Genomic DNA, 15,135 nt, shown 5'->3' with positions numbered 1-15,135 from the left:
TTATGCCTGAGTAGTACTCCATTTTATATTAAAAAACCACATTTTCTTTATCCAGTCTCAAGTTGATGGGCAATTGGGCTGCTTCCAAGTTCTAGCTGTTATACATTGTGCTGCTATGAACATGGGTGCACATATATCACTGTGGTATGATTCTTTTAATTCTTTGGGGAAGATCCCCAGCAGGGGAATAGCTGGGTCAAATGGAACCTCTAGTCCTAATTCTTTGAGGTATCTCCATACTGATTTCTACAGTGGTTGTACGATTCTACACTCACACGATCAGTGCTCCTCTTTCCCCACAGTGCCAGCAGCATTTGTTATTGGTTGACTTCATGAAAGCAGCCATTCTTTCTGGGATGAGGTGGAATCTCAGCGTTGTTTTCATCTGCATCTCTCAAATGACCAGTGATGTTGAACATTTTTTCATATGTTTATTTGCTATTTCTACTTCTTTGTCTGAGGAATGCCTGTTCATTTCAGATGCCCATTTTTGGATTGGGTCTTTAAATTTGGGAGGTCTGTTTTTTTTTAAGTTCTTTATAAATTCTAGATAGTGGACCTTTGTCTGAGGAACAGCAGATGAAGGTTTTTTCCCACATTGTGGGTTGTTTCTTCACACTGCTGGTGGTTTCTCTTGCTGTGCAGAAGCTTTTTAATAAGAAGAGATCCCACTTGTTGGTTGTTTGTGCTAGTTCCTGGGCAACTGAGGTTTTGTTCATAAAATCTTTTCCTGCACCGATGTCTTCAAGGGTTCTACCTAACCTCTGTTCCAGCTGGTTCAGCATTTCTGTTTTAATATTTAGATCTTTCATCCATTTTGATTTTAGTTTAGTGCATGGTGAGAGATGTAGGTCTAGTTTTAATCTTTGGAAGTTGAAACCCAATTTTTCCAGCACCATTTATTAAAGAGGCTAACTTTCCTCCAAGGTGGATGTTTGGCTCCTTTGTCAAAGATGAGGTGGCTGAGAGTGTCTGGAGTTGTTTCTGCATCTTCTAATCTGTTCCACTGGTCATCAAGTCTGTTTCTTTGCCAATATCATGCTGTTTTTATCACAGTAGCTTTGTTGTATAGTTTCAGGTTGGGGGTTGTAATACCCCCTGCCATGTCTCTGTTACCTAGAATTGCTTTCGCTATTCTGGGTCTCTTCTTGTTCCAAATGAATTTTTGGATTGCTTTCTCAAGGTCCATGAAGTATGCTGTTTGGAATTTCAATTGGGATTGCATTGAATCTATATAGCAGTTTTGGAAGTATGGCCATTTTCACTATGTTGATTCTTCCTACCCAGGAGCAGGGGATGACTTTCCATTTTCTGATATCCTCTTCAATCTCTCTTTTCAGAGTGCTATAGTTTTCAGAGAAGAGGTCTTTGATTTCTTTTGTGAGGGTGATTCCTAGATATTTCAGTATTTTAGATGCTATTGTGAAAGGAATTGTTTGCCCTATTTCTGTCTCAGTGCGTCTGTTGTTCATGTAGAGGAAAGCTGTTGATTTTTGTGTGTTGACCTTGTAACCAGCTACTTGACTGAATTTGGTTATTAAGTCTAGAAGACTTTTGGTAGAGTTCTTGGGGTCTTCTATATAGAGTATCATGTCATCTGCAAATAATGACAATTTGACTTCTTCATTTCCTATCTTTATTCCATTTATTTCTTTCTGTTCTGTAATTGCTATGGCTAATGTTTCCAAGACCATATTGAACAGGAGTGGTGATAGTGGACATCCTTGTCTTGTTCCTGATTTTAGTGTGAAGGATTTCAATTCTTGACCATTTAGTATGATATTGGCTGTTGGTTTTTCATAGATGGCTTTTATCAGCTTGAGCTAGAGACCATCTATTCCAATTTTTTGTAGGGTTTTTATCATAAATACATGTTGGATTTTGTCAAATGCTTTTTCTGCATCCATTGAGATGATCATATGGTTTTTGTCCTTGGCTCTATTGATATAGTGTATTACATTGATTGATTTGCGTATTTTGAAACATCCCTGCATCTCTGTGATGAATCCTACTTGGTCAGGGTGTGTAATCTTCTTGATGATCTTCTGCATTCTATTTGCCAGTATCTTATTAAGCATTTTTGCCTCTATCTTCATTAGTGAGATTGGCCTATAGTTCTCTTTTTCGGCTGCTTTAGGAAACAAGGTGATGCTTGCTTCCAGGAATGAATTCAGGAGTATTACTTCCCTTTCAATTTCATTGAAGAGTTTAAACAGTAGTGGCAGAAGTTCCTCTCTAAATGTCTTGTAGCATTCAGCAGCGAAACCATCAAGGCCCGGGCTTTTCTTAGTTGCTAAGTTTTTAATTACATTTTTAATTTCATTGATTGATATTGGGCTTTTTAGAATTTTTAGGTCTTCTTTGTTCAACTTTGGTAATTCATACGTATCTAGGAACCTGTCCAGTTCTTCTGTGTTTTCCATCTTCTTGGTGTATAGGTTCTCGAAGTAGGCATTCATGATCCTCTGGATTTCTGCTGGGTCCACTGTAATTTCAATCTCTTCATTCCTAATTGCATGGATTTGGGCCTTTTCTTTCCTTTTTCTGGTAAGGTTGGCTAAGGGTTTGTCAATTTTGTTTATTCTTTTGAGGAACCAGCTCTTGACTTCATTGATCTTTTTTGTATCAATCTCTTAGTTTCCACTGCATTGATTTCTGCTCTGATCTTTATAATTTCCTCCCTTGTATGAGCTTTGGGTTTTTCCTGCTGTTCTCTTTCTAGAAGCTTGAGGTTCAACATCACGTTGTTTAATTGGGGTCTCTCTGTTTTCGTAATGTGAGTATTCACTGCTGTGAATTTCCCTCATAAGACTGCTTTCATTTCATTGTGTCCCATAGATTTTGATATGTTGTATTGTCATTGTCATTTAATTGTAGGAACTGTCTGATTTCTTTTTTAATTTTCTCTGTTACCCATTGGTCATTCAGAAGTGTGTTGTTCCATTTCCATGTATTTATGAGATTCTTGCGGTTTCTTTTGCTATTGGTCTCCAATGTCATCATACTATGATCTTATAATATACAGGGGATAACTTCAGTTCCTTTGCACTTACTTAAACGTGTTCTATGAGTGGGTATGTGGTCTGTTTTGGAGAATGACCCATGTGCAGCTGAAAAGAATGTGTATTCTGATTTTGTGGGGTGGAACACTCTGTAAACATCTGTTAGGTTCATTTGTTCAAGAATTTGATTGAGTTCTAGTATTTCATTGCTTATTTTTTGTCTAGTTGATCTGTCTATTTGTGACAATGGGGTATTGAAGTCCCCCACTGCTATTGTATTAGTGCTTATATGACTTTTTATGTCCTTTAGTATTTGTTTTATATAGTTGGGTGCACTAGTGTTTGGTGCATAGATATTTATGATTGTTATCTCTTCCTGTTGGATTGTTCCCTTTACAAGGATGTAGTATCCTTTGTCTCTCTTAATCAATGTTGGTTTGAAGTCCACTTGATCTGCAAAGAAGATAGCTACTCCTGCGTTTTTTTCGGGTTCCTGTCACACTGAGTATTGTTTTCCACCCTTTAACTTTCAGTCTATGAGTTCCTTTTTGAATTAAGTGTGTTTCTTGTATGCAGCATATTGTTGGATCTTGCTTCTTGACCCATTTTGCCAGTCTAATTGTTTTGATTGGTGAATTGAGACCATTAACATTGATGGCTATGAAGAGAGAAATGCCTTCAGAGAATCATTAGCCCACATACCTGTAACTTATACTCAAAGGTGGGATGGAGTTTTAAAGTGCTTTTATAATACAATATTACTGTTAAAAGCAAGGATTGGCTCTTTTGTTTTATTTTGACATGTCATGTCCTGAAATAAATATTGATTCAATATGGAAAAGAAGAAAACATTGATGGCTATAAGTGATACATATCAACTTATCCTTGTCATGACTTTTTCTTTTTGTTGGATTCACCCTCTTTGCATTTAATTTCTTGTTGTGCCCAGTTTATTCATTCTGCTGTGCTTCCTGGAGTTGTGATCCTCCTTGTCTTTTCCTAGGGTATTGTCCAAAATTTTTGGAGCGTTGGTTTGGTATTCATGAATTTCCTAATGTGTTCTTTGTCATGAAAGTATCTTATTTCAACATCAATTTTGAAAGATAGTTTTGCAGGGTGCATCAATCTGGGTTGGAGGCTCTTTTCCTTTAGGGCTTGAAATATGTCACTCCAAGCTCTTCTTGCCTTGAGAAGTCTGCTGTGATTCTGATGGGCTTTCCTTTGTATGTGATTTGTTTCTTTTCTCTAACTGCTTGTAGAATTTTGTTCTTTTGTTTGTTTTCTGGAATCTTAACTATTATATGCCTATGTGTAGATTTCTGTTTGATCAAGGCTATTGGAGTCCTATATGCCTCACTTATCTGTATGTCAAGTTCTTTTCTCCTGCTTAGGAAGTTTTCTGCCATTACTTTTGTTAACAGTTTTTTAATGTCATCTGCACTCTTTCCTGTTTCTTCATTGAGTCTGATCAGTCTGATGTTATTCTTCTTTGCATCATCTAGAAGCTGCTGGATTGACTTCGTGTGGTCCCTTACTAATTTAAAGCAATTTTTCTTTTCCTGATCACTAATTGGAATCTTATCTTCTATACCTGAAATTCTGTCCTCACATTGGTTCATTCTTCTGAATAAACTTTCAATGAAGTTTTTAATCTCCTGGAAATCTGTTTGCATCTGTTTTATGGATCCCATTTTTTCCTATGTTGGGATTCCATTATGTTCCTCAGCTCCTCTTATTTTGTTTTAATCTGTGTCTCTCTAGATTTATTAATTATGTTTTACACTATGGACACAATCTCTGCTGATATCTGAGAAATTATTTCTGATTTCATTTTTTTCAGATCCTCTTTTGTTGCCAGTTCAGGTAGTCCAGGTCTGTGAGTATCAGACTGCTCTATCTCAATTCCCTTTGGGCTTCCTTTAGGTTATCTGGAAGTTTGTTTTTGAGAGTTGTTCACGTGTCTTCTCATTTCAATGGGGCAGGGTGGGGGGGAGGATTCCTGATGCTGGCACCCATGTGGCTCTGCTCGTCTGCACATGAGGTGGTGGTACAATGGCCCGGAAGGTTCACCTCCTCTGTGCTGCGGCCAGCTCTGCTCCTCTGCCCTGGGGGTGGTGGTATGGCAACCCGGAAGGTTCACCTCCTGTGCCTCAATCTGTTAAAGCCATTTATGACAGACTGTCTTAAGCACTTTTCTTGTTGCTGAGACAAAATACCTGATGCCCAAAGTTAAAGGAGGAAAGGTTTATTTTAACTCACAGTTTATAGATGTTTCAGTCCATCGTTAATTGGCTCCAAGGCGGGTGGCATGGCAGAGGCCATGGCTGATTAAAATGGTAGGAAGCTTTGAACATTTTTCATAAACAGGCTGTGTTTTTAGGCACTTTGATGATTTTTGAAGTTATTGCCTTTATTTTCAAAGTTGATTTGAGTGCCCTTTTACCTGGTATTTGGAAGTTATATATCATTATTGCCTTCTTTCTTTCTTATTAAAAAAAGGGAAGAAAATGAATTTAAAATCAACTACCAACTCTTCTTTTTCAGATGTAAAAGAGATTGTTTTAAAAGCCCAGATCTTAGCTGGAGGAAGAGGAAAAGGTGTCTTCAATAGTGGTCTGAAAGGAGGTGTTCATTTAACAAAAGAGTAAGTCTTCGGGTTTTCATTCCTTGTCTTTGAGCCACCTGATTGTGGAGGGTTTTGCCCATGATTGAGAGGCTCACTGAGGAGTGCTGAGGTGGAGTAGGAGCAGACCAGAACAAGTAGATGAAACAGGTTATGTGTAGAGGGCTCCAGTAGTGCCCCAGATTTCCTTCTGCTCTCTTAAAAGTTTTTTTTCCCTAATTGATGGAAATGTTATACTTCTCTCCCATACAAGAAGTAGTTCACCATAAATGTTGGAAATGATACCACTTGCTAGTGAAATGCCACTTTATGTCATTGCTGTGAAAGAGCCTAGAGTGGCTCCATATTACCAGTGACTTCAGATCCTCTCACCGAGTAGTCTGTGCGTGGTTTCCTCTGAGCCTGTCTTCAGTGTTATCTCTCAGCAACCCACATGTTCCTCTCATCCCTGGCTGTGTTATATACCCTTTGTTATTTACTTTAATCTTTATCCTCCTGTTCATTCCTTTCATTGTTTAGTATTTCCTAAAGTGTCCATTCTCAAATATTAATTCAACTTTTGTCTAAATCTATTACATCTCTCAGCATTGTATCTTTCAGATGATTATAACTAATGTGGAGCAAGAACATTGCAAAGATCGACAAGCATCTTGCATTGCTTGCTTTCATTCACTCATTTGTATTTTTCTCTCAGTTCTAGTACAGCACTAGGCACATACGAGGTAAGTGGAAAGATTTGGGTTCTGGGAATGAGGGATGGGCCCTGTTCAGTTTAGCCATGAGGCTGTGTGGACTGTAGTGAAAATGACTTTCAACAAACACTGATTTTCTTTTCTTTTTTTCTCCCCCTCAGCCCCAAAGTTGTGGGACAGCTGGCTAAACAGATGATTGGGTATAATCTAGCAACAAAACAAACTCCGAAAGAAGGTGTGAAAGTTAACAAGGTAATATGGATGCTTATTTTCTTCATATATGTATAAAAAAAAGAAAGACAATTATACTTCAGTTTTGATAGCATGGAATGAAGCACTGCTCTTTGGCAATTTGCCATTTAATTTTTAAACCTCTTATGATCTATTTAGCAAATGCTGCGCCTTTGAGAAATAAAAAGTCTTCTATAATTGTGATATTTTATTTATTATTGTTTGCATTTAGTAAAAGTGAGTAAGGGTGAGTGATTGAGCAATGGTTTCCCTATTCAGAACACAGGAACATTCTGTTTAAAACTGTACAGAGCTTGGTAGGATAGCCATATACTAGGGGAAGGACACTTCCTTCATCCTTTTGGCCCCACCTTCAGTCCTGTATACCAAAATTACCTCTTGTGCTTTTCCTAAGTGCCCCTAAGCCACTGGTCGTGAACTACAGCACGTGTGCCACAGTAGGCTGTTTGTTATCGTTGAAAGCTCTAAAAAGTTCACCACGAGTGCCCTATACCATACTTTAAGATTTTGAACTACCTTTATTTCTCGGAGTATATTGTATTAGTGAAGTCTGCTGCGGCACTCAAATGTGTATAGGGTTGTACACACGCACATACCCATATGCACAACATACACACACAAAGTAAAGCTCAGAGAAAAATGGCCTGTCTCAACTATGAACTTCTGAATGCCAGAGCTGAGGCCAGAACCTGCTTCTAGTACCAATTTTCTCAGGTATACATTCTCCTTTCATGCATGGAAGCAACCAAACCAGCTACTTGATTTCAAGACCCAGTGTAAATAAAATATGTAGGCAGGGAACCTTTGTTCAAATTTTAAGACAGCTGTAGTGAAAATGGGTTCAGGAATAGGATCCATCTGGGCCTTCAGTCTGCCAGACCTAGGGAGTCATGGGTAGAAGGTTCTGTCCCAGTAGTAATTTAGGGCCCCACTTTTTGAGGTAAGCAACTCTCTGTTTTATTGACACAGATTTATGATCTCTATCATTGTGCCATGCTTGTTGGACACTGAGATAATATTTTCTATTTCCACTTTTCAGAGAGAAAATTTTGGGGAAATCTCTTGACATGACTTAAAAACAATCACTAGCTAGTCCTTAGTGTATTGTTAAGAGTATCTGACCTAGCCTGTATAAGGACACTCAGCTGGAGGGACACTGGAATCCTGACAGGCCATGAGCTCTGTCCCCCTAGAACACTAGACCTTTCTAAAGGTTAAGAAACACGAAAACTGCTGTTGATCATTTCCCTCTACTGCTGCCCTTTCAGTGGATGTGAGAACTGTTTAAAACTCCAAAGTATTTCTTCTTTGTTGATTTGTTCTTTTTCAGTTTGGAATTCTACTTTTATTACCTGTTAAATCTGGTTATGATCCATTACCTGTGTAACTTATTCAAAATTTGCTCACAGAGAGCATAATTAGTATTTTTATTTGTAGAAATTGTGTTTTATGTGGTCACATGGGACTTCAGAGTTTGTGAAACTTTTTAAGAGCATATGAAAATGTACACACAAAACAGATTCACACTATATAGTAATAGAATTTAATATAAAATTAGTTTGTAGATACATTCTTGAAATAGTGGAGAAAAGTGCATTCTTGTAAATTGAGTCATTGCCGGAAAACAAATGACTTATTTTTAAATAGTTTTCTGATTGCAAAAGTCCTTAACACATGTAAAAAATTCTAATAATACAAAAATATAAAAATTTTTAAAAAGTGAAAGTTCCTTGTGCTATCACCTCTCCTTGAAATAATTGTTAAATATTCCCTTTGTCCTTTTTAAAGTAAATTGTCACTTGTCACATTTCTACAACCACAGCATGTTATATACAACTTTAAAGACCTTGTATGTGAATACATAAGATTTCATCTGTTCTTTTTTGTTGGGGGCATAGTGTTCCCATGAATAAATGTAATTAACATTCAACTAATCACTTGTTGATGGGCATTTGCTTTGAATTTTTATGGGCAATACAACAGTGAATGTTCTGAATACTCTGATATGTGAAAAAGGCTTTAGAGATCATAATCATCATGCCTTTCATTTTCAGGATGTACAAGCAGAGAAAGTCTATATAATATTGCAGAAAAAGTAACAGCTGGATCCAGATTTTTTGTTTCCCAGGTTATTCAGTGTCTACTTCATCTTCTTGGATCCATTTGGGTTGAGAAGACCAGGAAGTGACCTAGACTCAGGGATTAAAAGTCATTACTTAGTATTTACCATGCAGCTTGACAGAGCAAGGATAAACTTTAAATAATTTATAATACATGAATCATAGAGTAAGAACCTGCATAGGTTTGTTTGTATCTTTGAGAAGTATGTATTGATCTTCTTTTATGTGCAAAAGATAGTGCTGGTTTCTCGTATATAGCAATGATGTTTTCAGGCAGAAATTTTTTTCTTTTTAGTTTTGTGTTTAATGGTGTTCCAACATTTAATGGCCAATGCCTAACTTTTAAACAGGTATAATAATAACTAACCTGCTAGGAAGGATTGTTACAGATTAAATAAGTTAATACATGCTTACAAACCTAAGATAGATGTTTCATACCTATGTCATAGTATGTTCAGGCTGTGATAACAGAATGCCACTATTCGGGTGGCTTATAAACAATTGGAATTTCTTATACTTTGGAGGCAGGGAAGTCTAAGACTAGGACACTAGCAGATTTGGTGTCTGGTGAAGATCCATTTATTGATTTATAGAATGCTAAGATTTTGCTGTTCCCACATGGTAGAAGAGAAGAGGGAGCTTTCTGGGGTCCTTTTCAGAAGAGTACAAATTCTATTCTTTCAGGCTCCACCCTTACAATCAAAACAAGACATAAAGGCTCGATCTTCAGCTGCCATTATATTGAAGATTAGCTTTCAGCATAGCAATTTTGAGAGTGCACACACAGTTCTAAAATGTTATATAAATGAAACCAGATAGTATTATATAACCTTTGGAAAAAGTTTTTCCAATCAGCTTAATTTTATGGACATTCTTGGAGGTTCTTGTTTCAGTAGCTTGTTCCTTTTTATTGCTTAGTAGCATTCTGTAATACAGGTGTACCACAGTTTGTTGAAGGGCTTCTGGGTTATTTTAGTTGCTCTACATCCTTGTGTAGCCAGATTTTGGTGTGAATGTTAAGTCTTCATTTTGGGGAGATATTGTTGAGTTCTGTGTTAGTTGTGAGATTCATCTTTTTCAGAAGTTGACAAATGTTCTCAAAGAACTGTACCATTTTACATTACCACCTGCAATATATGAATAACCATCCTAGCCAGCATTTTTTTTTTTTATTCTAGCCATTCTGATAGGGGTGGAGTGATACTTCATTCTGATTTTAATTTGCATTTGCCTAGTAGCTGAAGATGTTAAACATCTCTTTGTTTACTTACTTGCCATCTGTATATTTTTTTTGGTGAATTGTTTTTTATGCCTGCCATGGTCTGAATATCCCCTCCAAAATTTATGGTGAAACTTGATTCCCATTGTTGTGGTATTAGAGGCGGGGCCTTTTGAGAATCTGAGGGCACTGCTATCAGGAATGGATTAGTGTACCTTCTAAAAGCCTGGAGGGAATTTGCTTAGACCTTTTTTTGCCTCTCTGCCTTCTGACATGTAAGGATACAGCACAACGGCTCTCACTAGCCACTGAGTGATAGCACTTTAATAATGACTTCTTAGACTCCAGAGCGATAGAGAAATAATAATAATTTGTTGTTGTTGCTATTTATTTTGAGGTGGAGTCTTGCTTTGTTGCCCATGCTACCCTCAAACTTATGGGCTATGATCCTTGTACTTCTGCCTTCTCAGTATCTCAGATTACAAGTATACACCACTGCATTTGGGTTAAGTTTTTGTTCTTTGTATAGTCTCTGGTATTTTGTTATAGCAGCACAGATAGTCAAAGACAGTGTCCTTTGTCCATTTTCCAATTAGATTATTTTCTTACTATTGAGTTCTGAGATTTATCCTAGTTGCTGGTCAATTGTTTGATGTGTGCTTCTCAAATGTTTTCTCCTGTTATATAGCTTATACATTCCTGTCCTTAATGTTTTGTTTCGTTTGGTTTTTGGTGGAGGAAAAATGTCTTAATTCTGATAAAGTGCAGCATGTCAGTGTTTCTTTTATGGGTTGGGTTTTAGTATGAGGTCTAAGAACCATTTACCTACCCCTAAGTAACAAAATTTGTTCAACTGTATATTTAAGTTTGAGCTCTAATTCAAGTTAACTTTTGAAGAAGATGATAGACTTTGGTTGAGGTTTTTTTTTTTTTTTAACTTGTGGATGTTCACTTACTCCTGACACACTTTCTGAAAAGGCATGCCTTTCCTACTAAAGTGCACTGGCACCTTTGTCAGAAACGCACTAGTATATTTGTTGGTCTGTTTTAGGGTTCTCTGTTTTCTTCCATTGGTCTATTTTTTTTCCTTCTGCAACTACACAGTCTTAATTACTATAGCTATGTAAGTTGTGAAATTGTGGGGACTGATTTTTCTCATTTATTCTTGTTTATTGAAGCAGTTTAACCTATTTCTTATGGCTTTCCAAGTTTAAAATAATCTTGTCTTTATCTATAAAAAATCTTGCTAAGATTTTTGTGTTAACCCTTTATATCAGTTTGAAGAAAATTGATGTCTTTGCTATGTTAAGTCTCCCAGTCCATTAATACAGTGTGACTCTTCTTACCGTTAGATTGGCTTTGATTCCTTTCATTGATATTGAATAGTTTCAGTATACTATATAAGGTTGGCATAAATTTTGTTAGATTTGCACCTTTTATTTATCTTTTTTCAAACCCAATTATAAGTGGCACTGGAATCTCAATTTCATTCCATCATGTTTCTTGATAGTTGGTATTAATTTCATTCTAAATGCTTGTTAACATTTTCTAATGAAGCTTCTTGCACCTGGAGATTTATCTTATCTTATCTTATCTCTTCCTGTTGGCATTTCTATTTTGCCAGCTCCCCCAACATCAAGTCTGAGATTGATGAGGCAAAAAGAAGACATGGAAGACTCCCCACCATGTCCTACCTTGTGTTTCAAGTTTCTTAGCTAGTTTGCCTTCTTCTTTATAACTTTCAGAGTCATCTTCAATTATTTATATATATTTATATGTGTGTATATATACATATATGTATACACACATATATATGTGTATGTTAATGTCCAAGGTTATATTTATACTAAGGAGATGTTATAGAAAAATGTATGTCTGCTCCATCTATTCAAGCGCAGAAGTCCCAATATTATGGAATCTTTCAATTTTTATATTTACTTGAGATGCTGAACATACACATGCATTTATACACTGCAGATACTTGTTTTCTGACTCTGTGCCAATGTGCTATGTGTTGCTTGGGATAGGAAGTGGGGCTTGTGGCAGCACTGCTCCTCCTGTGGTATATGAGTCACTCCCAGTACTGGTCACTGCTCTGCAGTAAAATGTTTAAAAATTTTAGTCTTCTTGTAATCATATCTTTTCATAGTTGTTTTACAGATAGTTTGTACACAGGCATTTGTCAGCAGGCAACAATTTGACTAGAAAGATGTTTTTTTAAAATCCACAGAGTCCGTGGTCAAATAGGGTAAAGGACATTTAAAAAATAGCCCTCACTGCAGACACTGTAACCTTGTTGATGCTGTAAGGAAGGAGAAAGGCCCCACCCTGAAGAAACCAGAGAGTCATAGTTCCCATGGGAAAGGAGAAAGGTCCCACCTCATCCCCGCCTCAGACACCAGAGCCTTGTGTATCCTCAGAGAGAGGAGAGAGACCCTGCCTTGCTCCCACTGCAGACACTAGAAAGTCATAGGTCCCAAGGAAGAAGAGAGAGGCCCCACCTTGTCTCCACCTCAGACATCAGAGGTTTATGCACCCTGAAGGGAAGGAGAGAGGCCCTGTCCTTACCCGCCACAGACACTGGAACTTCACGGGCCCAGCAGGTGAGGAGAGAGACTCCGCACCAACACTGGTGCCTCATGGGCCCTCTGGGTGAGGCAAGGCTCTTTGCCCACTGCTGACACCAGCACTGCATCCTCCTTATGGCACAGGGTGGCAGAAGTGATAGCCAAAAGACTGACCTGATTGAGGATGAGACCAACACCCAAGAGGAGAGTTTTGCTCCAGCAATGAAGTGTTAGCCTACTTTAGAGACTAGGTGATAGAAAGTGTTGGGAGACAGGACTGGAGAGGGTGAGAGCTCAATGAGGATCTCCTAGGATCTGCATGCAGGCTCAGACTTGGACCAGGAAGATCATAGGGTCTGTATACTGTGGTTGGAGGCCATGTTTGGTGGGTATATTCTTCAGAGGGAATGGACATGAAGGAGAGAGCATTTAATTCAGTGGTATCTTTGCATTCTTACACTGCTCCTACATCTGGCAGAAATTAGTAGACTGAATTACTAAGATCAATATATGGGTACCCTTACTGTCTTCACAAAAATCATAGTCCTTGCTCTGGTTGAGAGTAGTTCATGAGTGGTGCTTAGGATTTGTCTGTTTCCAATTGATATTTGATATGCCATTGTTGTTGTTGGCTCTACTACTGTAGCCAGGGTGATAATCAGTAAGTCACCAACTTATGAACAAGTTCCATTCCAGGAGAATTGTATGCAAGTCACATTCATTCATAAGCCAACAAAGTGAGTCTAATAGAGTACACCTGTGAAAGTTTACAACTCGAATATTTGTAAGTCAAGGAATTAGTGTACTTATTGCTGTCAATTGGTTTTCTCTGTGTGCCAATATCTGGATTCCTTGGGGGGTCATAAATAATACTGTGGCAAACTACCAAAGAACCAGGCACTGGGACAAAGCTGTAAAGCCCAGCACAAAAAAAAGCAAAGAAAAAAATAGAAACATGAAAAGGAAAGGTAAGAAAATGCCTCTATAAACTCTGAATTCCCCCAAAACGAGTTCAGGGGCACTAAGGTAAGAGAAAGCATAAGAACAGAACAAAAAGTTTTGAAGGGATATCATTGGAGGTAAAACAGTTTAATAAGCTTCAATAAGTAATCAGATAATGACCCTAATGAAACAAATGGTCAGCCAGTCTAAAAAAGATACTAATAAAAATCTACTGGAGCAGAAGAAAGAGATGTAAAACTTGAATGCCCAGCAAGAAAAGAATTGGAGTCCATACAAAAGTTCTGAACAGAAATACAGGAGGCTAAAAACACAGCTCAAAGTGTGGGCAATAGAAATGACCAGAGTCTCAGATCTAGAGGACAGGGCAGTGGTCAATGATCAATTAATGAGAAATACCTTAAAAACAAGGGAGACAGGCCCGGGATGTAGATCAGTGGCACAGTGCCTGCCTGGCAAGCATGAGTTTCTGAGTTCGATCCCCGGTACCAAGAAAAAAAAAAAAAGGGAATGTTAAAGATGAATCCAACAACTGCTAGATGACTCAAAGAAGACTAATATAAGAGTAATTGGAAATAATAAAATGTCGGAAGACAGCACAAAGGGCATTTAAAAAAAAACAAAAACCTGTTTACAGAGTAGCAAAAAACCTTACCAGACATGGAAAATGAACTTATCATATAGATAACTGAGGCATTTAGAACCCTGAATAGCCATGATCATAAAATAAAAACTCCATGGCCCATAATAATTAAAATACCAGAAATCCAACATGAGAACAGAATCTTAAGAGCTGTTAGAGAAAAACTGAATCACCTATAAAGGAAACACCATAGGAATTGCAAGTGGCTTCTCAATATAAACCTTAAAGGCAAGAAGAGCTAGAAATGAAGTGTTTCATGCTCTAAAAGAAAACAGCTTCCAACCCAGACTGTTATATCTTGCAAAATTGATGAAAAATAAGGTATTTCCATAATAAAGGGAACCTAAAGAAATTCATGACCAACAAATCAATGCTCCAAAAATTCTCAAGGATATCCAGTGATGCTAACAATGCCAAAATGTCCAGTAAAATAAATGCATAGGTCATGCTAGTAATTAAATAAAAGGGAAAGAAAGCTAAACAGTGAAAAGAAGATATTACAAGGCCAGGGATTTAGCTCAATGGTGCCACCCCTGCCTCACAAATGCAAGGTCCCCAAGTTCAATCCCCATTACCAAAAAAAGAAAATAATACAATGACAGGAATAAGTCAATACCTGTCAGTTATAACTATCAATGTAAATGGACTCAATTTGCCAATCAAAAGACAACAGATTAGAAGAATGGATCAAGAAACAAAATCCATAGGTATGCTGTAAGAAACCTATTTCACATAAAAAGAAATTCATTGACTAAAAACCAAAGCATGGAAAACTATATTCTGTGCAATGTGAACCTGCAAATAAACAGGAGTAGCTACCATATTTTCAGACAAAGTGGACTTCAAGCCAAAGCTGGTCAAAAGAGCCAAAGAAGGACATTACATTAATGGAACTATTCAACAGAAACAAATAACAGTTGTATAAACAGGTATTCACCAAACCATGGTGCATCCAACTTGAGAAAACAAACACTAGAAGACAGAAAAGATCAGATAAATACCAATACAATCATAATTACTACACTATCACAGATCCACTAAACAAAAAATAAATATG

At 37.4% G+C, this 15,135-nt stretch overlaps 1 protein-coding gene across 3 annotated transcripts in view; it reads left to right on the top strand.

The window, feature by feature from the left end:
- Positions 1-15,135, top strand: part of Suclg2 (succinate-CoA ligase GDP-forming subunit beta) — a 373,391-nt gene that overhangs the window by 124,299 nt on the left and 233,957 nt on the right. For all 3 annotated transcript variants that reach the window (XM_087182000.1, XM_087182001.1, XM_087181999.1), the window contains exons 3-4: positions 5,547-5,646; positions 6,479-6,569. In XM_087182000.1, the coding sequence (XP_087038126.1) occupies positions 5,547-5,646; positions 6,479-6,569 (191 nt within the window). The remainder of the gene's footprint in view (positions 1-5,546; positions 5,647-6,478; positions 6,570-15,135) is intronic.

The sequence above is a fragment of the Heterocephalus glaber genome, unplaced genomic scaffold (assembly GCF_053883595.1).
Source record: "Heterocephalus glaber isolate CG9 unplaced genomic scaffold, H.glaber_assembly_v1.0 deba00001472, whole genome shotgun sequence".
Classification (NCBI taxonomy): Eukaryota; Metazoa; Chordata; class Mammalia; order Rodentia; family Bathyergidae; genus Heterocephalus; species Heterocephalus glaber.
The sequence above is the reverse complement of the archived record's forward strand: the minus strand, read 5'-3'. Positions and strand labels throughout refer to the sequence as shown.